This window comes from Orbicella faveolata, unplaced genomic scaffold, assembly GCF_042242905.1.
Source record: "Orbicella faveolata isolate gen_17 unplaced genomic scaffold, um_ofav_v1 contig_3, whole genome shotgun sequence".
Lineage (NCBI taxonomy): Eukaryota > Metazoa > Cnidaria > Anthozoa > Scleractinia > Merulinidae > Orbicella > Orbicella faveolata.
Window position 1 is genome coordinate 21414824 of NW_028301558.1, and position 27821 is coordinate 21442644.

The 27821-nt window shown below is 38.9% G+C and overlaps 6 protein-coding genes across 6 annotated transcripts; 1 reads left to right on the top strand and 5 right to left on the bottom strand.

The window, feature by feature from the left end:
- Positions 1–152: 152 nt before the first annotated feature.
- LOC110054875 (uncharacterized) lies at positions 153–9236 on the bottom strand. Its single transcript, XM_089298691.1, has 11 exons — positions 9061–9236; positions 6767–6869; positions 6356–6625; positions 6144–6248; positions 4937–5827; positions 3970–4353; positions 3401–3613; positions 2337–2711; positions 1101–2105; positions 444–556; positions 153–253 (listed from the first exon to the last, which is right to left on the bottom strand). The coding sequence occupies exons 2-11, from the start codon at positions 6825–6827 to the stop codon at positions 188–190; spliced, it is 3483 nt and encodes a 1160-aa protein (XP_089154817.1). The 5' UTR covers positions 6828–6869; positions 9061–9236; the 3' UTR covers positions 153–187.
- Positions 9237–11567: 2331 nt separating this feature from the next.
- Positions 11568–15966, bottom strand: LOC110054866 (xylosyltransferase Oxt-like). Its single transcript, XM_020761236.2, has 5 exons — positions 15723–15966; positions 15160–15258; positions 13980–14243; positions 13367–13458; positions 11568–11715 (listed from the first exon to the last, which is right to left on the bottom strand). Exons 2-5 carry the CDS (start codon positions 15215–15217, stop codon positions 11686–11688), a joined length of 444 nt encoding a protein of 147 aa, XP_020616895.1. The 5' UTR covers positions 15218–15258; positions 15723–15966; the 3' UTR covers positions 11568–11685.
- A 371-nt stretch (positions 15967–16337) lies between these two features.
- LOC110054842 (transcription factor MafB-like) lies at positions 16338–19352 on the bottom strand. The gene has a single exon (XM_089298600.1). It carries the CDS (start codon positions 19257–19259, stop codon positions 18693–18695), a length of 567 nt encoding a protein of 188 aa, XP_089154726.1. The 5' UTR covers positions 19260–19352; the 3' UTR covers positions 16338–18692.
- Positions 19353–21030: 1678 nt separating this feature from the next.
- On the bottom strand, positions 21031–22706 carry LOC110054892 (transcription factor MafA-like). Its single transcript, XM_020761262.2, has one exon. The coding sequence runs from the start codon at positions 22473–22475 to the stop codon at positions 21903–21905; it is 573 nt and encodes a 190-aa protein (XP_020616921.1). The 5' UTR covers positions 22476–22706; the 3' UTR covers positions 21031–21902.
- Positions 22707–22892: 186 nt separating this feature from the next.
- Positions 22893–23864, bottom strand: LOC149106849 (uncharacterized). The gene has a single exon (XM_089298267.1). It carries the CDS (start codon positions 23551–23553, stop codon positions 22966–22968), a length of 588 nt encoding a protein of 195 aa, XP_089154393.1. The 5' UTR covers positions 23554–23864; the 3' UTR covers positions 22893–22965.
- A 1476-nt stretch (positions 23865–25340) lies between these two features.
- LOC110054860 (transcription factor MafK-like) lies at positions 25341–26731 on the top strand. The gene has a single exon (XM_089298442.1). It carries the CDS (start codon positions 25420–25422, stop codon positions 25972–25974), a length of 555 nt encoding a protein of 184 aa, XP_089154568.1. The 5' UTR covers positions 25341–25419; the 3' UTR covers positions 25975–26731.
- Positions 26732–27821: the final 1090 nt, after the last annotated feature.

The window sequence follows — 27821 nt, forward strand, 5'->3', positions numbered from 1 at the left end:
ACCATGCTTGAAAGTTTAACAATGATAACACGGCTAACCGGTGAAGGTTTGATTCCGGTCGGGAACTCAGCTCTTTTTCACTTTGTTCGATGCCCGTCAAAACTGAACTCAATCTCTGCTTGGTAACGGCTGTTTATTTAATGCCGGAGAGAAACATCTGGAGTTAAGAAGGACAATAAATGTTTCCTTACCTAATACCAGTAAGACGAGTTGACACAAAGTCCGGGTGAACTCCTTTGTAAATTCCGATAATCTGAAACGACACAATTTCAAAAGAAATTGAAAATTAGAACCAACTTTCTCTCAACTTATGTTCCAAAAAAAATTTCCGCAGTCTATACGCGCAATGAAGTTGTTTGACTTCCAAATCACAGACAGACCTATCAGTCTGTATATTAGTCTGTAGAAGAATTCATTATTGAATTAATATCATTCTTGCTTACCCCCTGGACAATCTCTTTGTTGAGTTGCTTGAGATAGAGCTTGGATTTGTCTGTTAGTTGCTCATACCATACTTGACCCAGCAATAATGAGACACAAGCGTCTTTGGTGAAACCTGCCAGGTTGTCAAAAACGATACCAAAAATATGTAAAATATTACTCTCTTTAGTTTGTATTGAAATGAAAGAGTATTGGACATTTTGAATAACGCTAATCATTAGTTTAACCTTACTTTCCCGGTCACAGTTTTACGATTCGCAAACTTAGCAAGGTCCCTGAGAGATTTCATGTAACCGAAGTAACGCGCAGAAAGTCTCAACTGCGATTAAAAATAATTTCCATATCCATTGGTTTCGAAAGTCGAAGCTGATGAAAGAGAAAGTTAAGCAATAAATACAGAAAACTGAGTTAGTATAAAATGGTTAAAGTTTCGTGTTTCTGACTGTGTCACTGACACAAAAATTGTTTTGGAAATTCGCCAAACTGAAAAATCCATCGCCTCAATCTACTCGAAAATGCCACTTATCGATATTCTACTCTTTGCAGTATATTACTTATGTTTGTCACATGAATCTAGTTTAAAAGCAAGGTAGCTCGGTGTTAGAACATCTGATTTGTAACCAAATGGTCGTGACTTGTACTCAAATCTTTGAACGTACCTACAGGGAACGTTGGACGGGGTGGTGTTGGTTTCGGTTGTGGCTTTGGTTGTGGCTTTGGTTGCGGCTGAGGTTGAGGTTGAGGTTGTTGTGAACATCCCTGTTGGTTTGGTCCCGCTGCCGCTGTTCGGTTGTCAGGGCAACACCCATACAAAGTAACTTGACAGTAAACGTGATGCACGGGTGGTGCAGGTTGCTGCGGCTGCGGCAGCGGTTGCGGTTGCGGCTGAGGTTGAGGTTGGAGTTGAGATGGAGGTTGCGGCTGCGGTTGCGGTTTCTGCTGAGGCTGCGGTTGCGGTTTCGGCTGCGGCTGTGGTTGCGGTTGCGGTTGCGGTTGCGGTTGCGGTTGCAGTTGCGGTTGCGGCTGCGCTTGCGGTTGCGGCTGCGCTTGCGGCTGCGGCTGAGGTTTAGGATGAGGTTGAGGTTGAGGTTGTTGTGAACATCCCTGTTGGTTTGGTCCCGCTGCCGCTGTTCGGTTGTCAGGGCAACACCCATACAAAGTAACTTGACAGTAAACGTGATGCACGGGTGGTGCAGGTTGCTGCGGCTGCGGCAGCGGTTGCGGTTGCGGCTGAGGTTGAGGTTGGAGTTGAGATGGAGGTTGCGGCTGCGGTACAGGTTTCTGCTGCGGCTGCGGTTGCGGTTTTGGCTGCGGCTGTGGTTGTGGTTGCGGTTGCGGTTGCGGTTGCGGCTGCGCTTGCGGCTGCGGCTGAGGTTTAGGATGAGGTTGAGGTTGAGGCTGAGGTTGAGATGGAGGTTGCGGCTGCGGCTGAGGTTTCGGCTTCGGTTGCGGCTGCGGCTTAGGTTGAGGTTGCAGTTGCTGTTGTTGTGAACATCCTTGTTGGTTTGCTCCCGTCGCTGCTGTTTGGTTGTCAGGGCAACACCCATACAAGGTAACTTGACAGTTGGGTGGGGTGGGTGGGGTAGGTTGCGTGGTAGCTGCAGGTGTTGATGATGACGAGGGAGAGGTTGGAGTGGTTTGAGGTGGCGCGCTTGTGGCATTTGCTGTTGAATTAACAGAAAATCAAAAACCTTAGAGTCTATGTACATTCGCTACTATTCCATGGCATACAATGTATATGTGCACCATTTAAAAAGCAATTGAATCATAAGCAGTGAAATACATGTGATGAAATGCGCTGATTGGGTTGCACTGCAGTCGAGACCAAAGGCATAAATTTTTTGACTGCAAAATAATAGATAAAAAAATAAATAAACAAAAATACACAGCTATACCTCTGCAAATTGGCGTCAGTCTATTGACCCTCGTCCCAGGTACCTCGCTGCCATTGGTTTGATTCACACACCAGCAGTCCGTTTTTCCACTGGCTGGGTAACTGTAGCACTGAACCTCTTTATAGAGCCCAGATTTTTCGCACTCGGGTACAAATATATCAGCCGCGCCGGAACTTTTTGCTTTCTCCTTATCCTTTTGGCATTGAGAAAACTCCTGTGGCTTCACTGCGGAAGCTACAGGTAGTTCATGCTGGTACTTCTGTGGTGGACAGCCTTCCATATCCGGGCCTTTAGCGAAAGTCACATTGTCATGGCAACAGCCATAAGGACCCAGATTACAACTCGGTACATTTGTAGCGTTTGCGTGAACTAAACCTGGAACAGAGGAAATATGATGGCGATGAACACTATGACAAAACTAATGATAATGACTTTTGCTGAACTCGCTTGCAATACAGAGCAGATTACGGCTGTATCGTGAAAGAGTTGTCAAGAAGCTAAGCTACTTGTAAATTGTTTTTTAATTGATTGTTTGGGGGTTATTTTGACTTAAAGTGGAACTGCTCGGCTTACTAACTCTACCTTTCGACACACGACACTAAAATGATCTTTGTGAAGAGCTGCAGAAGAGTGATATTCGTGAAACAAGTGTGTGGTGAAGCTGCCAACACTTTCTCAGACTAAAGATAAAAATATGTCGAATTAGCCATGGCCATACAATTTTCCCAGCTGTTTGCAACAAGAGAAGACTGTAGGCCTATAGGCCGCAACATGTGCAGAAAATTAAGTAGTTACTATTGTTGCTGAGGAATAGACCTTTTCACAGTTGTCTGCTCAGTGACCTCGCCTTTGAATGGCAGCGAGGCCGCAGGTGACTTTGTTTTGATGAAGATCTCACTGCTTTTGTTGTGTAAATCAAGTTTTTCTTATGCTTACTAGTTGGCATTCAAATGAGAAAAGCAGACAGGTCTGTATCAAAGCAAGGTCACCCCTAGCCTCGCCGTAACTGAGCACACAACTGTAAAATGGCCTGTTGGAGAAATTACTTGTCTGTTTACACTCACCACATTCTGGGGCGGTACCATTGTCTAGTCTCGTTCCTTTGATTTCCTGTCCCGACGAATCCACACACCAGCATTGTTTACCGTAAACATCGTGCTCAAAACACTGAAGAGGAACAAACATTCCTTCCGCGTTGCACAAAGGCACAAAGATATCAGTGATGAATGGAGAAAGAGCGATGTCTCTTTCTTTCTGACACTGGGTTTTTGAATTTCCTGTAATTTAGTTCAAGAGCAAGTATTACTTACAGATGATGGTCCCGATGCCCTTTCTCTATTTAACGTATCCATTAGCGCATGACACAGTCTATTTGTTGATTTTTTAAACATAGAGAAAACTGTTTTACCTCGCTTTAAAATTGACTAATTTTCCATAGTTACCAAGACTGTGTGCAGCTTACCATTGTATTATCTCACTTACATACTCTGTTTTTAATTTAGACTGACTCAACAAGATTAGCTTAGCTAATTTAGGTTCAGTCCTATGTATATAGTCTAACGGGTCTTCAAATTAAGAAGTTCCGTAGTCATTGTAGTTTTTGTTGATGGAAATCGTCTTCTTACAAACCTACCTGTTTTAGTGCCGTTTCGTATTATTTGTATTTCAACTTCCATCGTTTTCGGTTTTTGAGGTGGTGATTCTTGTTGTGGTTGAACTGGCTCATCATGATGTTGTGGTTTCAACGGTGTCCCAGGTTCTTTTGTGATGGGCTCCTGCCCTTCATCGTGATGTTTCTCCTCATTTCTGACAGCAGTAGTGCAGTTGGGTGTCTGTCCATCTGACATCCGGGTTCCTTTTATTTCCTGGCCGTCACCGGTCACACACCAACACTGCTTAGCGAATCCTTCATGCTCAAAGCACTGCATATCCGAGTAGCTGCCATCTTGTTTGCATTCAGGAACAAATGCATCATCCATCGTCTTTGCCATCTGACGCTCTAGTTGACATGATGTTTCTGCAAGAGTTTGTGTTGCATGGTCCAGTTTATTCCGTATTTAGGTGACAAATGCAGTGCGTTCACAGTTTATTTGTAAAACGTATGTTCTGAATCAGTTACGGTGTTTGAACCGTTTGATACACTACACCGGAGGAATTTGAAAACACCGGCTTTCGCTTTCGTGTGGACAGATAACATTTTGAAAATGGAGCTGTTTGGAAACGATGATCTCAAGATTATTATGGGATTTCCCTGCCCGAGTTTTTTAGAACACAAATCGAAAATGGCCGCTTTTTGTTGCGTTTTTAAATTCCTCCGGCGTAGTGTGGACGGAAAACATTTCATGCGTTTTCAGAGTTCCTCCAGCGCGGTGTGGATGGGATCTGAATGGAAACCGAGAGGATGAATTTACAAGATAAAGTGACAAGTGTTACTTCAGTTCACTAAAATAGTCACAGAGTAGTCAAATATTTAAGGGAGGAGGAAATTAAATTTTATTGCCATAACTTCTAATTCCTTACATCCTTACTGTTCTAAAGTGGATGTTATTTTTCAATGAAGTTACTTAAATAATACACCTTACAATTTTCACGTTACTTACTGTTTTCGTTTTTCTCCTCAGCAGGTGCGGGAGAAGGGGCCGGGTAAGACGAATAGGGTGCAGGAGATGGATACGGATATGGTGCATAGGCTGGATAAGGAGCAGGATATGGTGCATAAGCTGGCGCCGGGTACGGTGACGGATAGGGTGCCGGGTAAGGTGTAGGATAAGGTGCCGGATAAGGTGCATAGGCTGGATACGGTGCCGGCGCTGAAGAAGGCGTCTGAGCTGGCGCCAGCGCCTGCTCTGTGTACGTGTATCCCGCTGACTGCTGGTCAGAAAGCTGTGTGTCATTTGATAGAAAGCTTGACGAGTTTCTCGTGTTATCCCATTGCGATATGCTGTAGTTAGATGAAGCATTATACAAATGCGTTTGATTCTGTGCATCTTGTTGCGTAGAATAAGCGTTTTCGTTTAACACATTGTTAACATCCGAATAAGCATTGACTGTATATTGCGCTCCATACTGAGATGGGTTTTCTGCCGATGTAGACACATCAGTGGTGTTATACGAAATCGATGCATTATCTTGCTGGGGTGAATAATATGGCGTGTAAGCTGTACTGTTCGTAGATGCATTATTATCAGCTGATTGCCGTGTGTTATAATAATAACTACTTGCATCAGCGCTTGTTTTGCCATTATTATCCTGACCATAAGCTGTTGCTAGTTGCTCTTGTCCGTTATACCCTAAGTTATCTGTCCCGTAAGCTGGGCTGGTACTCGTGTTCTCGGGATTTGACCCGTAGCGATTGTCGCTCACGGAATAGGTATAATAAGAGTTCGTGTCGTAGGCGGCTGATCTTTCTGTCCTTTTATTTTCTTCTTTCTGTGGATGCGGAATGTACGAGTACTCTGCTGGATTGACGTCTATTGTGACTGTTCGATCCTCTGCAGATAAAAAATATTCACAAGAATCACAATCACTGATTTTGGTTTTTAGCAAAGTGCTTTACCACTTCTCATTATATGGCTAGCTCCGTGAGCGGGCAAGATGAACCAAATCCTGCGCTGTGATTGGCTACCCGAGCGAGCAACATGGCGCTATGTTGCCCCCAAGCTTCCTCGGTCACGATGGCCGGATTTTGGCCAGAAACACACAAAAAAGAACTTGGCCAATATCCAATATTCAAATTAAATCCATGTCCACCTTTTTACTCTAATAACTGATCGCAACTGAGTATAATTTTGTTTTCACTTCACTTACCTGGCTTGTGACTGTACTCTTTGACATTGTCAAACAAAACCACTTCATCTCGCTTGACATGTTTGTGGGATTTGCTCTTCCCATGATTTGATTCAGGGTTGTATCCTAAACAGACAGTGCAGAAACAAATATAGCTACAGTAACTGGTCCATCAATTGGGCAACTTGAAAACTACTTTTTGACTGTTTGTAATATAAATCAAAAACTCTTACCTGTCTTATAAATTGAGTTACTCCAATGGCCACCACAAAATGAATCTCTTTTGCTTGTACATTTACTGGAGCACATGTCTTGTGGAAGTTCTCCGTATCTTCCATAATGGTTTCCACAAAAACAAAGATAAGAAAATTGTAGTCCAGCGTATTTAAATTCTAAATCCTTGCACTTTTGGACGCAAGTTTCAGCGTTTAATTCCCGCGCATGGACCCGTTGCGGGAGATCCCGAGGAACGCCATCTTGAAAACATCCTACGTGGTGTAACTCTGTTGGAAAGGAAAAAAAAATTTGTGTGCTGAACTATTAAGTTAAAACTATAACGGACCTTAAAATGAGCGATGACGGTTAAGGTAGATGGATTATAGAATATGGTCGATTTTATATGACATTACTTTAGATATATTTACCTTTTGTTCTAGCCATCCACGGCAGAATTGTGCAGAGTAGAAGGACCCGAACAAGGCCCATTATCTTCTACTCAGTGCTTTCTTCGTTGTGTAACACCTTTATCTTGAGATGAAGTGAAATGGAAACAAAAACTATTGTTAGTCTGACTGATATCAAATCCTTTGCATTACACAAGAAATGCAGTCTAGCCACTACTCGACATAGCTGCTCCAACATGTTTTAATTTCAACTAATATATAGCTAAAAGAAGATGTTTATTCACGAGGTGTGAAATCCCTGGTCCAATTAATTTTCTTCATTGAAACTAAAAGTATCAATAGAAGGATAAGATAAGTTTCAAAGATAGGTGATCATGAGTAAGGCCCGGTTCAGATCAGCGGCATTCCATTCTCGGAGACGTATCACTCAACGGGTCCATTCATGTTTGAATAGTGTCAACTGAAGCGATTCAAATAAGAACAGAGAAATCAGTCTTCCGGGAATAAACACAACCCTCTAGAGACCTCAACAACGGCTCGTAGATCTAATCCCGGAAATGAAAGCAAGTGAGCTATTAAATTAAGGTTTTAACTGCAGGTCGACTGTTAAATGTTCTTTTTTGGAGGCTGCTCAGGATTACTCACTAAGTAAATTTCAATAATTATAATAAGTCAAAAAGAAAATTCATTGACTGAGATGTTTTGCATTACACGACTCTTTATATTTTTAATAAATATATTGCTTGGGAGTCAAATGCATTCCAATTTCTGATTATTTGAATTAAATTGTCTTAAGTACAGGTGGGATCAAGTCAAATGCTATACTAACTTAGTTGACTGATCCAGGGCCTTGCAGCGATTTTAGCCTACAAGAGGCCTTGCAAAACTTGCCCCTCTGCTCAAAACGCACTTGCAGTTAAGTTTTTAACTGCTTTAAACGGCCTGAAGCGCAGAATGGTAAACTAATTTTGCGTTATCGTTTGTAGCTGGAACGTACCTCGTAACAATGGCCGCAAGCGTTGATTTTTTAAACGTTTTCCGCCTATTAGCCAAGCTAAGTGCTTGCGATGAGGAACTACGATCCATAAAAACCGTGTGGAAGTCGCGTCTTCCAAGAAACTATTCTAGATTCTGAAACCTTGGATCTTGTCGTTTTTACGACATTTTATAATTAGAATGGCGAAGAAACATAAAGACTACTCGGACGACGCTATACAATGATCGTAAACTCTTTACGAATTAATGACATGCAAGAGAACACACATGACTGGTTCTATATTCTTGGTGCTACCTGTTCTTAAATAAATTTCTTCTTTTCCTCTTTAGCTTGTAGAAATTATGATACTGATTTGGATCTGACAGACATAGTTACTGCTTCTAGTTATATCGACTGCTTTCAGTCGCACGAAATTTAGACACTTACAAAATTGATTTACGTGAAACAATTTCAAACTCTTCTCCGAAAAACTTCCGTAATTTCAATGAGCACAAAAAAAAAGAACCTCTGAGAACATTTGAAAGCCGCAATCTAAACTTAAGTATCTTATCTCGATAACGACTTTTTTTTTGTGACAATGCAAAAATAATCTATTGCTACCTCTGCTTAAAGTTCCTTAGCAAAACATGCTAGTGGTGAAATATAGCAAATAACTTTAAGCGCCGGGATTTAATAATAATAGTTGAATATTCTTTTAATAGGAGACTTTTAGGTTTAAAATAAAACTCGCTCAAGTCAATTAAAACATGTGAAAATTGTTAAAGTTAAAAATAAATCGTGAGACACCTTACCCTTACCTAAAGTATAGAGTTTATTTACCATAACCTCTACCTACCTCAAATAAAATGGCGGACCGAACGACAGGTGGAGTAGCAAGTAGAAATGAGGACGAAAGGGTCTCAGAGTCGACAGACATTTTAACATTTTTTTGTCCCTTATGCAGTTCTTTAACTCTCACTCTTTACGATAATCAGTAATCGATAATCTACGGTAGAATTCTGATTTTCAATTTCTTTGTTTTCCAAGAGTTGACTGTCTTCGTCGCAACTGGTTATTTATACTTCATGAGATATCTTCAACTGGAGAATTGTTGACAAATGTTAGTTGTAATCGGAAGTTCATTTCTTTTGCTCAGAACGATATATTTTACTTCTTTCGAAGTTCTTTAGGATTTCAGTTGTCGTTGACTGGGAGAGTTTACGATAAAGCGAGAAACTTTGAAAGAAACTGTCGCTCGGTTCTCATTGCAAAATCAATCTTTTTGGTTCTGACGACTAGACAATAGATAACAACTATAAACAGTGAACTTTTGACTTACCTTCCCTGCTCACAAAAACACAAATTTCGATCTAACAAAATCCAATATTTTGGAACGCTTCTTTTCCTCTGATTTCCCTAATCACGTCATTTGAAATCAGCTATATTTTCCCTGGCTTGTTCCACAACGAGGACTTCGCGTCCCTTAGCAATTTTTTTTTCTCGCAACAAAAGAAATTCAATATTAATGATCTCTCGGACGAGCGTACTGGCCATTTTTCACGCAGGAGCGAATTAAACATTCATTTAGCTGACCAGTGAAAACTTTACAACCATGTAAGAAAGACCTGCTCAACCGACATTGTATTGGCGATAATATAAACAATAGAAAGATAGCAAGTAATCTGGAATCAATAGAACTCTCCATCCCATTGTGTTGTTTAAGTTATAAATCAAGGTCAGATTTAAAAAACTAACGGGCCATTGTACAAACCATCTAAGCTCAACGACAAACGATGGGGAAAAATTATCTTGGAAATTAAAAATCAGCATTGCCGAGATTTCTTTCTTTTTTTATTACAGTTTTTTTTTATTATTGTTCAAATTTTCCGTTTGAAAAATGCTACGTCAAACATAATCTCGAGCCCTGAAATATGACAATATTTAAACCCAGCAATGCTGGAAGACAATGCTGTCATATCCGTTTTGTCTGCCCTTCCCCAATTAACTTATGTGCTAGTCATTAACTAACAAGGGAGCTATTAAAACGCATTTTACCCACTTAACGAGGCACAAACCATTTAACACCTTTAGTTGCGTGTGATGGTTGATTAAATTTGTTTGTAGTTTGAATGAGGTTAACGTTCTTATTGTTTAAACTCGACAAGGAAGACATTCGATTTGGTTTCACTTAAATTGTCACGTAATCCAACCGTTAAATCAGTACAATGTAATTCAAGCACTGTAAAAAACAAACACAAGAAACTACCATACCATTTGCGAAAGCAGGCAGCAGACAGCGTGGAGATCAATTTTTAAGGCTTAAGTTCATTTTATTGACTCAAAGGACCAATAGGTTGAAGGCAGAATAATTAAAATTTGCCCAATCACTTTATGGCCGGCCTTCAATTTGTGTTTCTTACTTTTTTTTTTTTTCTCGCTACTCTTTACAAGCTAATTTCAGGTACTATACCACAACGTACTAATCAGTCATTTCCCGAGTTTGCATCCAGGTGCCAATCTTCAACTTCTCCTTCATAGGCGAGTATCAAGAAATATTTGTTGAGTCTTGCTTTATCAGTAAATAATTAAGTGTTTTCCTAGTCAGAAACGTTGTCAATTTGGTCGAGAGAATTTACAGCTAATGCAACAGATATAGGGCTAAGAAGATTATAACAATATTTGGAAATCCCCATTTGATAATGATATATTAGAAAAAAATGCTTTAAAAACGTTGTTTCAAAATTAATTTTATGAGTAACTTGTAGACAATGAAAATTAACATTGTATGAATGACAAAATAGATTTGAACGGTTGGGAATGGAGTGCCATTTTTGCTGGCCTGGGCACAAGTCTCATGTTACGTCTAGCAGTCGGAGTCTCCCGACGATTTTGCCAATTTTGTTGTCCAATCAGAAAATGGTACAGGTACATCGTAACTTTTGGTAACCAAACAACTTTCGTAACCAGTCGACCCGTCCTCAGAGCCTCTCTTTTCTTTAAGCGAGAGGGTCTAGGTGCGAGGTAAGCCTTGTCAGCTAAGCTGAAGGGCGATATAGATTTCGGAGACGCAATCCTTGCGAGGACGGGTTTTTCTACTATACAGTCTGGGAAAAGTGGAGAACGTAATAATTTTTCCAAGATTTTTTTCTTTATGAGGACACTGTCCCGAAGTTAATTGCTTTGCCTTAGATACAATTTACTGTCAGCACTACTGAAATAATTCACGGTCAGTTTCCCAAATTTTCAGCGGTTCATTTTGCCTTTACCAACGTAAAGTTAAAAAATAAATCCACTAAATGTGTGACTAAAATGAATGGAAAAAAAATGAACTTCAAAAGCAGTGAAACAGGACTTAAAGGATTGAAAGATTTCGCTGCGCTTCTTATCAGTCGGCCGAATTTTAGCTATTGCGTTTTCAATTTTTGAGTTAATTTTAAATTTGCCACTAAAAAGCACAAATTTAATCTAATATCTGCCTTTCTCAAGAAATTCAACTTTGTCCGGGTTAGCGTTTGAGTCATCGATCCGAAGCATGGATTCGTGCAGTTTGTTCTCAGACTACGATGTCACCGGCTTTAATATCCATACACTAAAGGATTTGTCTAATTCTGTTAACTGTAGGTTTTTGCAAGGAACTGTACTCATAAATGGGAACTGTGAGCATAAACTGTTCATTTCATCTTTTTTTCTCGTTTTCTCTGTCCTCGATCTGGGAATTTGAATGGATGGCCTCATGGCAGGCTAGACTAACTTGGTTATGGCCCCGATCTTTTCTCATTTCCATAAAGGGTGATGGTTGTACCCCTTCCTCTTAAGCTATATATAAAGAATAAAAGTAGAAACATATCCAAAATATTGAACATTTATTAAACAGGAGTACAGTCGGTGAGCGATAAATGATTTCAGTGGAAAGAAATTGAGCAATATAATGTCCAGTGAAAGCCTTCAGAATATCTTCCTTTTCTTAGTGGTCACTCTTCACTGCTTTGTGGTTCTACAAAATGTTAATGAGAACAATAGAACTCTTTAAAATGTCTTGAATATATCCCAAACGTCAATTGCTGTTAAATAAATAAATAAATAAATAAATAAATAAATATACATTTATATAGCGCCATTTTCCATTAATTGTCCATGGCGCTTTACAATACTTTAAAATTAAAATCCTAAGTTTAAAATCCTAAAATTAAAATCCTAATCCTTTAAAAACCAAAAATCCTAAATCCTAAAAGTTAAAATCCTAAGAATTAAATACGCTATATAATACAATTAGACTACAAATAAAAAGTAAAAAACTACAAATCAAATGCACGCTTAAAAAGATGTCTTAAGATTAAGTGAGACATAGCTAAGTGAGCTAAATCAGCCAATTTACATCACACTAGCCGATTCGAAACACATTTAGACCTATCGAAAAGAAATATCGATGGGACCAAAGAGTACTCTATGGAATATACATCTGGAAGTTATTTCGGCTTCCGAAATTAAGCATTTAACAACTAACTGCGAGTATCTCTTCTCCCTTTGGATGAGATGCGAGCTAGTCTAGGGCTCAGTACCTGTTTATACCCAAGCTGGGCGGAAAGATTTCCTTTGGAAGCAAAGCACTTGCGTAAAAACAAAACACAATTTCCCCAGTCCTAGCTCGAACCACGACCACTCCATCCAGACTCCTGCACCCCACTAACCCTTACGCCACACGCCTCCAAAACCTGACATACGTGTATTTGATTTTGCTCGAAAAGATGCCAAATGCAAGCCAATTACAGACTATGGGGCTTTCTTTAATTTCATCAAACTGTTGATTGCTTCTTCAAGGATTTTTAATAAAAACAATGGAGTCCATCAGCTCCTTTATAAGTTTGCTCTTGTGAACCTGGTGCCAGTTGTCATAACGGTACCATGCAATCAGAACTAAACTCCTGTGTGACTACTACCAAATTATCAAACTCTGTCTTACCTCATTATCCTGTAGATAAGCATGTCGCATATTTAATGTTATACCATGGCATACAAGATACAGCCAATCAAAATACAAGAAAATACAGGAAAGCCGTTTTATACTCGACGTACCCTGCATTGATTGTGTTGGCCACTGTGTCACCTACCGGGCATGGTATAACCTAGTTATGCAACACTTTCTCGTTGTATACCCTGGAATATCCTACTGGTCACAATTTCTTAAAGGCTCGCGTTTATGCCGAGAAAATGACTCGCGGAATATTCCGTAGTATACCACTCGAAAGCGTTACATAACGAGTATATATCTAAACGGGTCTGGTAGGTAAGGTAGCTATTGTATGTAAAGTCTGTATACGAGCCAAGTGGTCCATAAGGGCGGAGCTTATCCCGGTTTCTGTAGCATGAAACGACTAGAAATAATTCTACCCCCCCCCTGGATGGGATGCTAGTCCATCGCAGGGTTACCTCCAGCATTAAGTTCGCCGGTATTCATAAATACACCTGGGTGCAGAGAGGCACCGTGAGAGTGAAGTGTCTTGCCCAAGAACACAACACAGTGTCTCCGACCAGGGCTCGAACTCGGACAGCTCAATCCGGAGTCGAGCGCACTGACCACGAGGTCACCGCACCTCCACTGTAGATATATATCTAAAGTAGGGTTATAAAATTCCCATGCTGTTTACCTTGTGTTTTGTAGCATTAACTCTTGGCTTTAGATCAGTCAATGCTTTTGTCAGTAAAGGAGTAATCTTCACGCCTCCTGGGGGGTCGTAACCTTCAAATTGAACAAGAAAACACTCTTTCCCTAAGATTTCTTTGAATTTTAAAGGACGTATTTACACTTGACTCTCAACACGCGGCTTCAAACCCAAGATGATATCAATAGCAAACGAACAATGGCGAATCTTTCAAATCTTTTCTGAGCTTTCGTTAATTCCATTTATAATATAGATAGGACCCTGTGCGCGCTCTGATTGGTCAAAAAAACACATGTTTTATCAGAGTTTATATAATAATTAAATGAATGCGCGCGCTCTGATTGGTCAATCAGCTATGGTTTATTGTGCTAGTAAACTCATGCGCGTGTCTTCTGAATTATTATATAAAAGCAATAGAACACAAGTTTTTGTGGTTTATAGGCTGATAAACCCCTTGGAATGTTGGAAATGTTGGAATGTTGGAAAACTTGTGATCTATTGCATAAATAAAACATAAAAATTTTCGCAACATTACCTCTATACCATAAAGCAAATGAAAAAGCCTAGCAGTCTCATGTGCTCTTTAACAACATTGTACCTGTTTTATAGATGGAATTACTCCAGTATCCACCACAATGCTCGTCTTTTTTATTTGTACATTCGCTCGAGCACTTCCAATCCGGCAGTTGACCATATCGTCCTCGCTTGTTTCCACAGAAACAGAGATAGGAAAACTGTAGGCCGGCGTATCTGTAGAACAGGTCCTTGCAGCTCTTGGTGCATGACTTGACTGTCACCTCCCTATCATGGATCCTCTGCGGGAGATCCCTCGGGTCAGAATCTTTGTAACAGCCTACATATTCTGAGAAAGAATCAGAGTTTACTTAATATAGATCTTTTTGGAGTCTGTCTGCTTATACAGGCGACGCTTTACATGGTTTAATACAATTAATAGGAGAGCACAAATGATTAAATTTACCCCAGGACGGAATGCGACTGAGGATTATATTGGTTCACTTAGTACCTCGGTCTGGATCCCAAGTCCAGATTTTATGAACCACAATGTTAAATTGTCACTTGCAAGTCGCACAGTTGACCCAGTTCAGGTATCGTCCAGTGAGAAGATCAAATATAAATGTAACAAATAATGATAAATAATAAACAACAGTATTTAGAGAGGAATTCCAGGGCAATCAACTCTAGCTGGTTTTCACGAGGGTTGTCTATCCTGGTCGAATTGGAATTTGGAGTTTTGTTTTTTTGTGGAGGGAGGAAAACCGGAGAACCCAGAGAAAAACCCTCGGAGCAAAGGCGAGTACCAATAACAAACTCAACCCACATATGACACTGGGCCGGAATCGAGCACAGACTGACTTTGGTGAGAGGCGAGCGTTGTCATCGCCGCGCCATCCTTGCTGTCCTGTAGCCAGTATTATATTCCATTCTATTCCAATGACCTCTTTTTTAACATTCCTCCTTTAGTCATAAAACAGCGCGCAAAGTTCAAGAGCTAAAAGTGAAGTGTATTTGTCGTTACGAGTATGGTCTGTTGGGATAGCAACCTGCCAATTGTTTCTTCGAGGACTGGGTTAAGACTAAATGACTTTTTAACCAAAAGAAAGGTACAAAACACAAAAAGAATTAATCCTTAGGAGTATCACGGTTTGCCGTTTTCTATTTATATTAGTATCTCGCTTTATGAGTACTAAGCTCATAAGGCAACTGGAGGTTCTACCCGCCGTATAACACAAGGTAAACACAAGTTCCAAGATCAGTACCTTGACAGGTGCCACAAGACGATAAAATCACCAATAAGATAATTTCGGTGCCTTGCATGGCTATCCAGTGCTTCACGTTTTCCTCTTCGCTTCACTTCCCTGTGAATAAAATTATGTGATAAAAATGAAAGAAATCAGCGTGCACGTGAAAACGCATCTTCTCAATGTAAAATAATCTTCGCTGTACGACATAACAAGTGGCTCTAGTCACACGGTTGCATAACTGACTTGGTTTTAACAAGATCCACGATCCTGTTACAGATTTTTATAACAAAGGGTACAGGTTGGAAATCAATTTAATAATTTTTATGGTTTCAGGTAATTTTGTGTGTTACATAACGAAGGAGCTCGGTTAGCATCTCAAGGGCATGATGAAAAACTAGTGTTCACTCAGCGATATCGCCGTTTAAATACATGTAAGTAATCTTGTCACCATAAAGAATCAAGACTTGGAAAGTTATTTTTTATCTGAAAGGTGAAACTACAGAAAACATTTTCACAGGAACACTTGAAAATTCTATATGTAATCAATCAAAATGCGATCTCAAAGCTAAGATTCCCACCTTTCATCGAATCTCTCCTTTTCAGTCCGATAAGTATTTTCTTAATATGATGTTGTCTCTCGACTGGCTTACGGCGGTCGCTTGCGCAGAATCGTTCTGTTCGCTTTGAAACTGAAGACGCAGTCCAGGAAGGCAGGATACTGTACAAAGGTAATCTAAATTTCAACTTATAGACGTTTTGTTATATTTTTAGACGACAAGAGTGAAAGAAGATGACTATTAAATATTCATCAAGACAGTAGAGGTCCTTAGACAACCCGTATACCATGGCGCACGGGCGTCGATTGGGGACGACATAAGGTTGATATGGGGTGAAGGATGAGCAGTCCGTTTACGTTTAAGTCTCAGTTGAAGCCGCGACTAGAAACAGTATTTAATAATAATAATAATAATAATAATAATACATTTAATAAAACATTTAATAATAATAATAATAATATCAATAACAATAATAATAATAATTATTATTATTAATTACTATTTCAATTAGCATTTTAGGATCTCATGATATCTTTATTTTCATCAAAATTTTAGTCTACGATAGTGAAATGTGTGAAGATTTGTAAATAGGTGTTCTGAGGAGATTTTATTTTTATTATTATTTTTATTATTAAAGTCTTGCCGCTTTTAACTTGTGGTACCGAGTTCATTCCGTGAGCCTAGGGCAGTCATAAGTCTGCTGGATTACATGATGGATAGAGTCCTCCTAAGTATGTGAGCAGTTCCAAGGAGGACGGTCTTATTATTATTATTATTATTATTATTATTATTATTATTATGATCATGATCATGATCATTATTATCATTATTATTATTATTTCACTGGGCTCTTCACAAACCACCTTTTGTCATTAATTATGTAACCTTGATAATGGCGCAAGATACACCGAAACGTCGGTTTGTATTTCTTGTCTCAATAATAGCTAATAATGATAATAATAATGATAATAATAATAATAATAATAATAATAAAATCTTCTCAGAAAACCTATTTACAAATCTTCACAGATTCCACTATCGTAGACTAAAATTTTGATGAAAATAAAAATATCACGAGATCCTAAAATACTAATTCACAAGTTCATGCCATCATCGACTTTCTAAAATTGGACAGACGTCCGGTTACTTAATTTACTTCAAGTTTTATCCTAAATTAATTAACAATTATTCCACGAGCGCGCGTTGGACACGAGATGGTAGATAGCCAATGAGACCGTAGTGCCGAGCGGACTATAATCATCTCATATCCAACAAGCACGGGTGCAATAATTGTTTTATCAAAATCGTCCCCAAAATATAGCAAACTAAACTAAAATAAAAATATACGCCCCCAAAAATCGCGCGTACGCCTACCATATTTGTAGAGCACGGTATAATGGCCCACAACCCCTGATGGCTAAGCCAATGAAAACTCGCAAACTATATTATCCAACGATCCAGTTTTTAATAATGAATAGTAGTGAATCAACTGGTTTAACTCTGGGTGTATGGTTGTTAGAGTTAGCTATAGTCACTCTTGGAACAACATTTCTTCTTGTCCATGTGCTATTACTAAAATAGCAGTTTCCAGTAAAATAATGAGCAAAGGGAAAGAGAAAATTTCAATTCCGTGGTCATTATCTTTTCTAAGAAGGATGACTGTGGAAATGTGGTGGTTATTTCACTTTTGTGATGAGTGTGAATGGAAATGTCATGATTATTTGGCCCTTGACGTAAAAAAAAAAAAAAAAAAAGAAAAAAGAAAAAAAGGCGAAATAAAATTTAACTACCATTTCATTTGCAGGTTAAAATGTTTTATTATCCTTTTATAAATACGTATATGAAACCGGAGTGCATGAAATAAGGTTTGGAAATACTTTTATCGTTATTTTTATTTAAAAATGCTGCACATTATTATGTCAGCTCACCGCTGCAAGAAATCCGCAGAAGTTTTATAAATAGCGTAATTATAATAAACATACCTATCATTTGTTTAAAGCAGAAAGCGTTATAATGATTTCTTTTAAATTGGCCATTAAAAAGACAAAAGAAAAACAAAAGAAAACAAACCAAATTTTTTTTGATTACCGTTATGTCAAGTTCAAAATAAGATACGGCTTGCCAGGTGGAAGTTTATTTTAACCTTGAACCAAATTTAGCTCTCAGTATTTTTGTTATCTTTTATTTTTATTTTTAGCTTCAAACTGTTTAACAAAACAAGATTTTGGTGGGAACATTTTTTGAATTTATGCCAGATATTTACCTGTCTGAACAATTGTTATTGCAACAATTTTTCGTTATTTCAGACTAAACATCCTCTGAGCATTATATAGAACCGATTTACATTGACAATTAAAGTTACAATCTTTCATTTCATTATTTATTTTTATATTTATCACTGCGGTTGCACATAGCTCGAGCTCGAAATAGCGACATGGTCACTTGTCTTGCGTTCGCCGGTTTCTCTCTCCTATAAACTACCGCAAACCTCTTTACGTAGCTGGTGTTTTGTGATGTTATTGTTATATTAAGTGAACACCACTATAATAAAACTAAATTTAAATTATACGTTCTCTCTCGCTTATATTTCTTCCATTAGTCGTTTTTTGAATGATTTATGTGCTCACTGCCACCATTCCATGCCTGTGGCACTTCATAAATAAAACTTTGTAATATAAAATTAGTAAATGTGTTCCACACAGTTGGTATTTCTGCATCCTTAGATCAATGCTAAGAGCTGTATCTGCTGTTATTTAGATGCTACTCAACCCTTTAGCATTGCCAAATGCTATTAAATTACCGAAGGACCTTACAGTTCTACCTGACGGTGGAAACAGCATCCAAACCCTTGAAGGTGGTTTGCTTTGATTATGTATGTTAAAAGCACTTGCCGAAGCAAATATGAAAGAAACTTATGATATGTATAACTGTTCTTTGGAACCAGTCTACTGTAAATGTTTGATGCACGTAGAATTGTAGCGAGCTTAGTCTCTAGCGACCTGATGACGTGTTTTGAGTCGTCTTGTTTTGCTTGTGAACATCAAAGACGCTCTGAAGCTGCGCATATTTTTTCTTGTATTCCTCTTTTTCATTCCACACGTTCTTCAGTTTTCTTCTTTCATCTTCCAGCTGTCTTTTCAACGAGGTATTCTCATTCATCAGATCTTCGTGCTCGCGCTGTTTCCGAAGACGACAAGTCAGAGCATAGCTTCGGTTCTTCAAGTTACGTCGCCTCTTTCTTATCCTGGCGGCCTCGTCCCTCGGGAGGTCCCGAAGAAGTTTGTTAAGCTCCTGCACACGTAGACTTTGTATTTCTTCATCGCTTATTTCTTTCACATCTGGAGGATGATAAAAACTCTCTGTTTCAGATTCAGATGAAAAGTCATTGGCTTCGTTCGTTGCTTCACCGTCGAAGAGATCTTGGACATCGCGATCTTCGCCTACTAAACTGATGTTTTTCTCGAACAAATCGGCTCCTTCGGTCCATGGAGGTTCTGTAATACGTTGTCCTTCACCAGTAAGGTACAAATTAAACACGTCGTCAAAATTTCCCTCCATGATATTGCTGTGAGAAAAATGTTTAATGCTAATGTTGCAAATGACTCATGTTTTGCAGAGAAAATAGAATAACTCAGTCAGTTTAAGCGGGTATTTTCCCCAATTTTTTGCTTAGCGAATCACATTTGCCAGCGGGGAAAAAAGTTTCGCTTCAGTTGCTTAGGGTAACCCCCTCATAATTTAATTCTTAGAATTTACGAAGGGCTTTCCAAGAAGCTTGCAGCCACGAGGCGACGATGACATCTCTTCTCTTTGGCACATTTTCATTTAGTATTCTAACAATGGCCGTAGCTTGGACAACCTTGTAGAATTCATACAACAATCTCAATGGCACGAGGGTTTACTTAAACATCGATAAAGCAAAATACTTAAATCGAAAGTCTTCCTTTCTGTAATTTGTTTTAAATATTCTTGTTGATTGTCGTCGTCATTCATTATTTCTTTCTGTTTTGTTTTCGTCCCATGGTCAGGTGACGTTGCTCCCGATATGATTGGTCAACGGTTATAGGTTTCTTACCATACCTTGTCACTGGCTTGACTTTCGCTCGACGAGAAGTGGAAATAAATAGTTTTTGAAGCAATTACGTGATGGATGAGGCAATGAAAAAAGCAATGCCTGGCCTTAACGTAACCTTCAACCCTATATATATAACCCTGCGCTGGACTATAGCTAACAACCCATCCAGGAAGAAGTAGAAGCACTTCTACTAGTGGTTTCACGGCTACGGAAATATACGGGATAAACTCCGGCCGGTGGCATGGCCGACGAATTTTGTTTCATATCAAACTCTGGCACAATTCCGCGGAGGTCGGAAACATTTTTGACCAATGACTGAGATATGCGTGACTATGGTGACGGGATAAACTTGTTTGTTTCGATTTGTTAAGAGTATATAGATTTGCATTTCAAATGATCTCATTGACAGTTAAATACCTGGCTTGAGATAAAACTATATTAATAATAAAAAAATCAGATAGGTAATAAAGAGAATAGTTACAAAAAGTAGAACAGCAGAGAATCATTTAGAGGCTCCTCATAGAAGGCAAATTTTCAGTCTACCTCTTGATGTGTTTACAATCAACATCAAGTTTCTTGTTGTCAAGTCAACAAGTTAATTGCTCGGGTCATGAGAATTGAGTACCACTGTGAATTGCCATGATATAGTTAACGTCAAAACAGTCCTTCTCAGTTAAACAATATGCTGAAATATATATTCTCAAGTTGGGGGAGTTTACCAGTTGGTCATTGGTTCAAGGGGTTAAATTTTGGCTCATTGGATTGTCATGAGAGTCAGTTTAATATGCGAAAGATGTCAAGTCAAGGAACTAGAAACTTAGTCGAGTTTCGAAATTGCAGCAACAACTGCATGTTAAATAACTTAATGATAGATAATCTGTCCTAAAATCATTTTATAACATAGTAAGTCATGAAAAGCTTCAAGGAAGACACATCTTAGTTCAGTTCTTGAGTTTAACACCTGCGGTCTGAACGGACTTAAACATACTGTGGATACTAGGTTGGGTTTTCACCTAAATTTTCCGCCTCCCCTCCCTTCCCCTCCCCACATTGACAATATTGTTGACAACGTTGAAACCGAATTCGCAAACATTTTCACCGCGAAAAGTAACCAGAATGCAGCAAGTAGACGTGTAATATCTTGATAAGCTAGAACATACTTTTTGCCAGCTTCCCAAACATCCGCAAGGGTATTGTGCTCTGCACTCTTGAAGTAATGCCTCATGTAAAGCTAAAAGTATTATGAACCAGTAATTTAGTTATACCAGTTTACTAGAAAAGCAAAGTTGCAGTTTGTGCACAACATTGTAAAATTGTAGTTCTATACACTTCAGTTGGAATTGCAACTTTGTTATTTATAAATGCGTTTTTGTACTTCTGTCATGTCTTATGACAAACTAAGACTTTTAATGTACAAAACATAATATCTAGATATTAATAACACGACTACATATAAACTAAACGATTTAAATAAATCCGACGAATGATCCAAAACATAAAGATACTTCAATGACAAGTGTTTTACCAGTATTAGTTGGTTTCAATGCATTGTTTAAAGTTCATATCAAATATTATGTACAATTTAATTTTCCGAATAAAATTGAATACGATTTCCGCAATCTATACTATTTACATGGCTTATTCAATGGAAAGGAGCAAGAATTTGAAATTGTACGTTAAGAAAATATATGTTTTGATATCATATCGTCTCTACAGAATTTACATGCACTCATTACCTCATTATTTTCTTTAGGGAGTATCATTTATTCGACTTTAGCAGATTATATACATCACGCTGTTTAAAATTAATCAAAATAGCCAGAAAGCTCTATTACACTCTGTGAAAAATGTAACAGTACGACAATGAAGACCCAACATCGAGTTTCCCTCTTGACTTTGGTAAATGTTAGATGTATTGAGTTGAAACTCGGCTCTCCCTTTTGCAATTCTCTCAAAATATCCTAAGCGGTTGTGAGATAAATAAACGATTACATTTACACTAACCTGTATCCAAGGGCAAGGCTAAAATTAGTCAGACTGGCTGTCTGTAGTCTACAATCACATGTCAGATAATTCACAAAAAGTTCCTCGTTCCACAAAAGTACTTATATCTTAAAACAATTAAATCACTGTTTATGTCCCATAACAAAAGAAGGCTCATTCAATGTTGCATAAGCCTTGTGTAGTCGGTCAAATCTCTTTTTATAGGAGTCCCTATCTTTCACTGCGCTGCAAAGACGTTCTTTCGCTTGTCGTAGCTGCTCTTTTAGCCGCTGGTTCTCTGTTTCCAGTCGTTCTTTGAACGCTGTACGCCGTTGTCGACAGCTTGTAGCGTACGCACGGTTTTTTAAGCATCTTCTTCGTCTTCTATGCACCTTCGCTTCTGCTTTCGGTAAACATTTTAACCTTTGGTTCAGGTCCCGCACTGACAACTTCGTTAACTCGTCGTCTGATATATGTTGGTTGAATTCTTGCAAACTTTGCAGGCTTTGAGGCGTGCTGTCCATGGCTGACTCCGCATTGCAGCTAAAACTTACTTGCGACTGCAACAGCGTGTTTTCCCCATCGTCTTTCTCGCTAGGGAGCTCTATCAAGCTCTGGTTTGGAATCCAGTTTGAAGGGGTGTCATTATCTGTGAAAAACTTTTCCAAAATATCTTCCAGAGGAGAAATATCCACGAAAAGCGCTTCATCGGACATGCTGAAGGCGAGGAAATGATCACATGTTCGTCCTAATTCTGCTGCAATGTGGGAGTGTACTAACTGTACTCCATTATCCAATCAGATGGCGCATTTTTGACAGATATGATGGCTGACTCCACCTACTAAGATTACGTAAGGGGAATCCCCTAGTCTATAGATGGCAGTAACAAAACGTCGCCTGACCTCGTATGTAGTGCATGCAACCAGAGAGAATCAATAAAGTTTGTATTGCATTGTAACCAGGGTTATGAAACTTGCAAAACCGGTTATTCAGCGTGAAGGAACTGGCATTTCATCAATGTTACGCGTTGTTGAATGAGGTTCCACTCGAGTACTCATCGATATTAAATATCGGCTTTGTATCTAACGGGCAACATGTAAATTAGTCAAGCTGTTGGAGTTCACAATCTTACATTTTTCGTACCAAAGTCTAATTTCAAAGTTCAGACAAGACTTTCTGTTGTTCATTAAAACCCTTCAGCAACCTTTAATAATCCAAAACTTGTCCGTTCTTTTGTATGGCAGAAATAGAAGTTTTTAATTCTGAATATCGCTTGTGATATTCATCCCTCTCTTCGATGATCTTTCTTAATTCTTTCTTCGCTTGGAGTAATTCTAACTCAAGTGCCTTATTTTCGTCCGCGATTTTATGTTCCCTCTCCACGCCTTTCTTTCGACACTTCAGAGAATATTTACGATTCTTTAGGATTCGCCGTCTCTTTCGAAAGTTTTGCCTCAATTCTTTTGGAAGTCGGCGAAGCTTCTTGTTCAGGTCTCGAATGGTCGCCTTTTCAAGGTAGTCGTCGGTTAGCTTTCTCATCAGCTTCAATGAAACCGGGCGACTTTGAGACTGATTCGTAGACGTCAGTAAAAACCATCCTGTGGCCTCTTGGGGCTTCGCTGTGGCCATAGCTTCTGGAACTAACCCGAACTCTTCAATCGTGTAAATGCTATTTAAGAGGCATCCGTTGTCATTAATTCCTTGCACTTCATTCCAACCAAGACTCCCTTCATGAAATGAATCAATAGAAGGTACAACCATCTCCGAGAGAAATTCCTCCTCCCTTGCCTTCATGTCGGTAATAAAAGCCCGAAAGTAAGGTTAACCGTTGTTTTTAATTGGAATAAAGGGAAAACACCTTGTGCCTCAAATAACTAATAAGGGGAACCCCTCATTTTCACCTCCACAAAAACAAAGTCCTTATTATCTGGGCAAGCAAATAATTAGATTTCAGTTGGGTTTTTTTGAGTACCCTTTAACTTACTGAATGAAAGTTCCAAATCGAGGCAAAATCCCTCCAAAGCCATCCTTTTTATGCGTTACGTATTTAGTACACAGAGTAATTAAGTCGCAAACAAATTTCGGGACATCGCGGAATCGAAACTAAGTCATGGGACACGCGTGATATCGATCCATGCGAAAACACAGAAAGGGTATTTCCCTTAAAAAAAAATATCTAAGGCAAATACATGTATTACAGAGCCTCGAGAGTTCACTTGCGTTCTTTTACATTGCAAATAAAACGACTTACACAACAAGGTTCTCTCTTTATATATGTGATCTAGAACCACATGGTTTAATTCTATTCAGTGCAATTTGTTTACAGGTTCCCAAGTACAGGATGTGACTCAATGTTCGAAAACTCATCGCTCCACCCTCCCCTCCCATAACGGAAGACATCTCAGACAGCAACCCCCCTTCTCCCCCTAACCTCAATCACTGGAAAAAAAAAAATAGCGGCCCCAGTGTAAATCTCGCATTCTAGGACTCTGTGCCGCTAAAGGTGTTTGGCATATTTCACAGCTGAAAACTTGACGTCAGTTTGACACATGTGAATTGACAACCAAACTGTTATGAAAACACGCAGAATAAACGCTCCAGTGGTGATATTTATCCTTGGCCCCAAAGGTTAAGGGAATTTTCCCTTTTAGAAAATCACGCAAAAGCGGCGGGCCAGGAAAATTTGAATGAAAAAACGAAAGCTCAAAATTAGAGCCAAAATCGAACTTGGAAAGAAAATTAACAAACAAACCTCACCAAACTTCACGAAAAACAGCATACTGCGAGAATGATTAATTTTATTGCCACAAAGAATGACCGGATTTAGTTTCGAAAGTGAAATTTGCATCTGAAATGAAATTCTTTTCAGAAGGGGTTTTTCCCTTCTAGCTTTACTGAGTGACACTTGATAGCGAGCGCTGATCAAAGCCGTTTGCCGCTTTTGATAAACTTCAAAAAAGTATTAATTTGCTTCCAAAGATTCACTACCCTGAAAAACTACATGTACTTCATTCCGAATTATATTTTCGGACTCAATGATTTCGTATGTTTTTTTGACACCGAGGTGTTCACATTTTTTGCATTGTTTAATAATTATGTATGTTGGTCGGCAGTTTAAAAGGGACTTTCCCTTCGCGATTTCGCGCGATTCACCCGCTCTGTAGGAAATTACTCGAACGGTAAAATCAGGTAATTTTTAGTTTTTCGTTTCTAGAAACGTTTAGGTTAGAAATTAAATCGTGCGAGTTATATTTTTGTGTTTGAACAATAGGAGTCTAAAAATGTAACGATCTGTATGACGCAATCACAGAGCCTCCGATAAAATATTTCCGCGAATTTCTTTTTTTCCATCAAGGGATTTATTGTTCAGACTTTTTCAGTACAAAATAAAACAGGATTCACGATTTAAAGTTTCCAAAGATAATTTTCACCCTGCTCTAGTTGGTACGTGCTTCACAAAAATCACAAGTTTGCTGAAAAGCAAACTATTTAGGGGATTCCCCGTTTCCGAACTCTGCGAGGGCTGAGACCTGTCAAAATACTGGATTCTGATTGGATGAAGATTAGTGATCCCCAACGCTCAGCCGAATTATAACCAAACTCGAAGCGATCTTGTACAATCAGGTGTTTTATATCGGGTTGAATTGCCAGTTAGTCAGGATGGATTACGAAGACCTCTTCCCTGATATTTCGCCCATGGACGAAATTTTGGAAAGGGATTTTACCAGCAACGTTTGCAGTTCCAACTGGTCGCAGAGCCATAGTTTGGGAGACCTTGTAAGCGATGATATGGAGAATTTATTCTTGCGGACGAGACTGAATCTAGACGGGTTCGACTCTGCGTCCACCATTAGCAGCGAGCCTTCAAGTCCGCAGAATTTTCGAGACCACAGTGAACTTTTTACTGACGATGATCTAATGAAGTTGTCAATACGAGATCTTAACCGACGGCTGAAAAAACTACCGAAAGCCGAGGCTCACAAGATCAGAAAGCGAAGAAGGAGTTTGAAAAACCGAGGCTATGCCACGAGTTGTCGACAGAGGCGAACAGCATTAAAAGAAAGCCTCGAAACACAAAACCAACGCTTGAAAGCACAGCTACGTGAGGCAAAAGAAAGCCTTTGCACTGCAGTCAAGGACAGAGACATGTACAAGACGAAATTTGAACAACTGAACAAGGTTTTAAGTAGCTACATGCAAACAGCGTCTTCATGAGGAAACAATATTTAAATATGTTAATGTTAAACTCCACTTAGTTGATTTGGGTTGATGCAGGCTTAAAGACTGAGCATGAATGGCCAAGCTCCAGCTAGCAAAGTGGCAGTGAATTTAAATTTTACTCAGAGGCCAGGATGACTGTTCATTTATAATTTCACTATTCATGTACTTGAAAACGATTTGCCCTTTTACACTATAATTATACACATTTGAGTCTTGTATTTCATGACCGAGAGAGGTAAATACCTTGATCTTAGTCGCCTTGTATATGCATGTACAACTTGCACATATTCTTCTCGTAATCAAGTTGTTTACGCCAGCCGAAATTCGCTGTGTAATTTACAATAAGACTTGTTTTCAATTTGTCAATCCAGATTTCTGTATAAATCTGTATCGAGCGGTACAGTCCAACTTAGCCAGCCGTGGAATTATTTTTCTGTAAAATGTTTTCAACAGCACCAGGACAGTGTTCCCAATTTTCCTAGGCCAGTTATCTGAAGTACTGCGACATAATAATCGATGTTTTTCCGCATTCACGTAATCGACAGTTTTCACGAAAATGTTGTTTATAGGTTTTGTCTCTGTCAAAGTGAGTTTATATGCAGGGCAACTCGACTGTCAAAGTTATTTAAATTAATTGTTATTACTTTAAATCTATGAGCGAAATTGTACAAAATATCACGCCAAAGAAATACAAATATGTATATTGAAATTACATTCTGGAAAAAAACAGTAGAATGTTAGAATGTTGGAACATTGTGTGGGTGTGTTTTGGGACTTTGCGAATGCACATTGCATTATGTCATGATCACTCACGACTATATCCGTTTCATTGAGTATTGTGTTGCTCATCGATCCAGTAGATTTGTGGTGTTTTAACACTGATATAACCTAGAATGTGGTGGTACTTAGCGAAAAATCTTGTCGATGTAAACGGCAGTTAAGACTTGTGATGGGAGATGACATGAACTAGTGTTCGTAGAACCTTGAAAAGCAATCGAAAGCCTGCGAAGCGATCTTCACAGGCTTCACTAATTCCTTTTGGACGAATCACAGTGGAATAGTTCTTACAATGAGTTCAGAGAGAGTGTGCACTGTCCACGGTAGAGCGCCAGTGGCACTAAAAGCTAGAGGCACGCCACTCCTTACAGCGACTCACACGAGGTTTTCGTGGAACTCGACCTAATTTCGTGGAATTAATATTCACGTGTGCCACCCAATGAAGTGAAGCATAAATACGAAAATACTAGAAATACGAAATTTGGATTTTCGTGAAATTGAAGTACTTTTTTTAAACCATTATCACTGAACTTTGGTTTTGGTTTTTAACATCTAATAGAGGTTGCTAATCGAGCGTGACAGCCGCGATCAGTCTCGAGTCGAGCGTGATGTTCAGCGGACAAATACGCGAAGTCGCACGAGTTTTTGTTTACCGCTCCAAGCTAGATTTACATATAAATGTCGAAGTCACAAATGACAAGACTGACAACGAATTATGAGCTATAGCATCTACAGCTAAAGTTACCAGGCAAACACGCGCTTGTTTATAAGAAAAGAATCGATAATATAGGGAGTTACAAGTGCTGGGTAGTCACGTAATATCATACAGAATATTCTAAAGACTGGTAACACAATATTCTTTGCAAGGCAGAAGCGACATTGCAGTTACAGGCGAACCGAGGCACTCGGTAAAATTTGAAATTTATTTATTTTATACTTCAAGTTTCCATAAGGAGCTATGCATTAAAAAAAAAAAAAAAAACTACATCTATAGAAAGAAGTGTGTTTTTTTCCCTGATATTGCTTCAGTGAGAATTATAGTCCGGCTAAGGCCTTACTTTGCT